General features: G+C 38.1%; 1 protein-coding gene across 1 annotated transcript; it reads right to left on the reverse strand.

Moving 5' to 3' along the window:
- Positions 1–289: 289 nt before the first annotated feature.
- LOC149869390 (myelin P2 protein-like) lies at positions 290–2988 on the reverse strand. The gene is made up of 4 exons (XM_090037347.1): positions 2916–2988; positions 2162–2334; positions 690–791; positions 290–340 (listed from the first exon to the last, which is right to left on the reverse strand). Exons 1-4 carry the CDS (start codon positions 2986–2988, stop codon positions 290–292), a joined length of 399 nt encoding a protein of 132 aa, XP_089893473.1.
- Between the last annotated feature and the right edge of the window lie 453 nt (positions 2989–3441).

Genomic DNA, 3441 nt, shown 5'->3' on the forward strand with positions numbered 1-3441 from the left:
ATTATCTAGTAGCTGCAAAATACCTGGACAAATATTCAAAGGCAGCCAACAAGCTTTTTTACTAACTGATGAAAACAGGTATGGTGTCAAGTCCCGAACCTCTGTTAGGATCAGATTTGCCCAAGGCAGCTTCTCCATATGAGACAAATTCAGTGATAGGTTAACTTTACATTTTTTGAGAAAATCCAACCACTTACAAGACTATATGCATTTGGATGCTCTTTATTAAGTACATATAATAGTTAAACATATTGTGGGTGCCAGTTTAGTAGGCTGTGAAAGAATTGCCTCACACTTTTTCATAGATCCTAGTGCAAGTGACATCATTCATGGTACATTCCTAAAAGACAGAAGAGGCATTCCCTGATGAAGCTTACACAATAATAAAAAATAAAAATGATTTGCCCAATGTCACATAGGAAACTGGTGGCAGAGCAAGGTCTTGAAACCAGTTCTGCCAGGTCTTCAGTTTCCATCCCAACCAATGGCCCATTCTCACCTGGATCTTCCCAGCTCAGTAATATTAATTTAATTCTAATTTGTTTTCCTTCTTCCCTGGCAGCAAATCATATTTTTAACATATGCCACAATTTCTATGGGGATGGAATGTATAATTAAAATATGACTGGTTAGCTGATCTCAACTGGTCTTTGCATTATTCCATGAGCATAAAACAAGAATGAACTCACCACCACCATTTTCCCCTTCACCACTTCTCTTTTTATTGTAGTCTCTTTGCCATCCCAATTCTGGACCTGATTTAATGAACCATCTTCTAAGGTCACAATGCTCTGAAGAAACACAAAGTAACTAAATGTAGGTATCATGCCCAGAAAAAATTATAGTTTTTACTGCAGCAGCTCCCAGATAGGAGTCCAGATAGGATTACTATTCATTCTAGATTCTGAACAAGCACACAGAGCCCTTGCCTTGAAGAATATGTAGTCCTTTGGATTAAAGAAGTGATTCATTCTGCAGTCAGAAATACCTTCTATTTTGGGTATCTTGCTACTACTCATCACTTCAGTTTCTGAGTACTTTTTACATAAGATAAAAGGCAATATTTAGCAGTAGGCCCAGTCATATTCAGCATCTTCAGTGATGATCTGGGAGCAAATACAGAATCACTGCCAGTGATGGAATGGTTGGTGCAATGGTAAATCATGATGCAAAGTTTGGTGCAACAGCAAATATAAGGACAGCGTAGTCCTATGCAGTGATCATAATCACCTGGTCCTGAGAGACTCCAGAATGAATAATTGTGACAGGGAAAAACTGTTTAGCGTGCACTTATAGTGCAATGAAAAAAGGGCAAATATAATCCTATAATTGGAGAGTAATGAATATGACCTCTGATTTTGACCTCTGAGCTGATTTTGACCTCTGTATACAATATTGGGTGACTGGTAATGGAATACTATATCCAGTTCTGGTGTCCACATTTTTAAAAGGCACTTAAAATACTGAAGAAGGTGCAGAGCTAACAAATGTGATTTGCTGACTAGAAAACATGCTTATAAATGTTAGAGTTCAGTTGGTATCAGTATGAAGACTACTGAATGCCTTGATTACAGTATAGTTATTCTGTTTCTTTGGGAGAATATACTAAATATATGGAGCTCTTAGCAGAAGAAGTGAAAGCAAGAAACAATGGCTCATGGCTGCAGGTAGAAGTCAGAAAAACTCAAGTTAAAAATAAATACAAACTTGAACCAACGGAACTGATGGTCAAGGGCAGTTTTAGATTCTTTAGTTCTTGAGGGTTTTGATATTTCAAGACTGGATGCTTTTTTGGATAAGGTGATAAAGCCAAACACAAATCATTGTCCTTAACATGGGGGTAACTTGTGCAAATGTTAAAGGCCTGTGAAAAACAGGAGGTCAGACTAAATGACTGCATGGTCCCTTCTGCCTTAGACTCTGTAATAGCTTATGAAAAATACTATTAGCAGACTTTATAAAATCTCTGGCCCTCCTCCATCCTCAGAGTATAAAAAGTCTATTTCAAGTGCATCAGGCTTTCCAGATGTGAATGAATTTCAGAAATGTTCTCCCTGGTAGTCAGCACATTCATTAATTCCATGTTAAAATTCCCAGTTCCATAATTCCATAACCTTTTGCAGAGATTTGGACCACTCTGACTAAAAGCTTTAATCCTCACCTTGGTTTTCCGGTCATCTGGTGTGGTTTCATAAAACTCCTCACCAAGCTTGAAGGAAATCTCGTTATTTTTAAAAGCACCCTTGGTTTTGATGGTTATTACATCTCTTTCAGCACTGATTGTCATGCTGGGCTTGGCTAGCCTACCCAATTTCCTGGTGGCTAAGCCCACTCCTACAAAAACAGAATTTAAAACTAATCATTGGAACATACCTCTTCCCCTCCCCCCCCAACTCCCCCCCCCGCCAAAAAAACCCCCAAACAAAAACAACCGGAGACAGCAACAGTCCAAAAGCAGTCCAAAACTATGGATTGTGATGACTTGGAAAATAGAAAAGCAGCATTGATGGGCACTTACATTTTCAAAGCTCTTAGAACATATCATTTTTCTGCTGGGTACCAAGCTGAATATACTGTCCCTTGAAACCCAATGGCCTAATAAGAACATTTAAAAAACATTACAAGATTTTAGGTTTTTTTCAAGACTAGAAGATTTTGTAGTCGTAGCTAAGCCAACAGAGGATCAGTCCCTACAGCATCATTTTGAGTACTCTGTTGCTCTATTGTTGAATGTCTTGAACAAAGAGGAGTTCTTTCAGTTTTTGTATTCAGACATTGGTCACATCTCTGCATGTGAGAAAAAACTGACAGGTCCTTCTCCTCGCTGTTTTTATTAAAACATTAGTGTTAGTTAAGGAGAGAAAAGACATTTAAATTTAAAAGGAAAAAGATTAAAAGCACGTAACAAGTCTCACCTAATTCTTTCATATATTCATCAAAATTTTCACAAGAGGTTGATTTCCAAGTTCCCAAGAGACGATCAACCATTTTTCTGTGTCAGTGGATGGCTACCTCTGGAAGGAAAATAAACTGGTTGAAAACCCAAAGAAATCAGTGGGAGGCTTCAAATGATTTCAGAAGGTTAGGAACTAACTCCTAAGTATGTTGTGTGTTGCACAGAAAGTTGTATCTCTTTTAACATACCTGAATATGTGCTACCCAGGCAGGACTGACAGAGAAAGGTGTCTTCAAAAAAACTCTAGATACATTGGGTTGGATTCTACTTTCCTTGTTATCAGGGTTGAATGTGTAAGAGCAGTCCCAGGACTGTTTTAACCTACACAGTCTGAAAGAGGCACCTTAACGGGTCTAGGGTTTTAGAGAAATATTGAGTGAGGAAGCCTTAGATAGAAAGGAAATGTGATTTGGAAAAGGGATTATTTTAGGTATTTGGCATTTTAGATGGGGTACATTAGGCTTAAAGTTTGAGAACTGCTGACG

Source organism: Crocodylus siamensis, chromosome 3 (genome assembly GCF_052110815.1).
Source record: "Crocodylus siamensis isolate JL-2025a chromosome 3, ASM5211081v1, whole genome shotgun sequence".
NCBI classification, from domain to species: domain Eukaryota; kingdom Metazoa; phylum Chordata; order Crocodylia; family Crocodylidae; genus Crocodylus; species Crocodylus siamensis.

Bases quoted from the DNA above. Each gene is read 5' to 3' on its own strand.
- LOC149869390 (XM_090037347.1), bottom strand. From the start codon at position 2,988: ATGGTTGATCGTCTCTTGGGAACTTGGAAATCAACCTCTTGTGAAAAT. The intron at 2,335-2,915 runs GTGAGACTTGTT...CTGTTTTTGTAG, and splicing joins TGAATATATGAAAGAATTAG to GAGTGGGCTTAGCCACCAGG. The intron at 341-689 runs GTGAGTTCATTC...TCTGTCTTTTAG, and splicing joins TGAAGGGGAAAATGGTGGTG to GAATGTACCATGAATGATGT.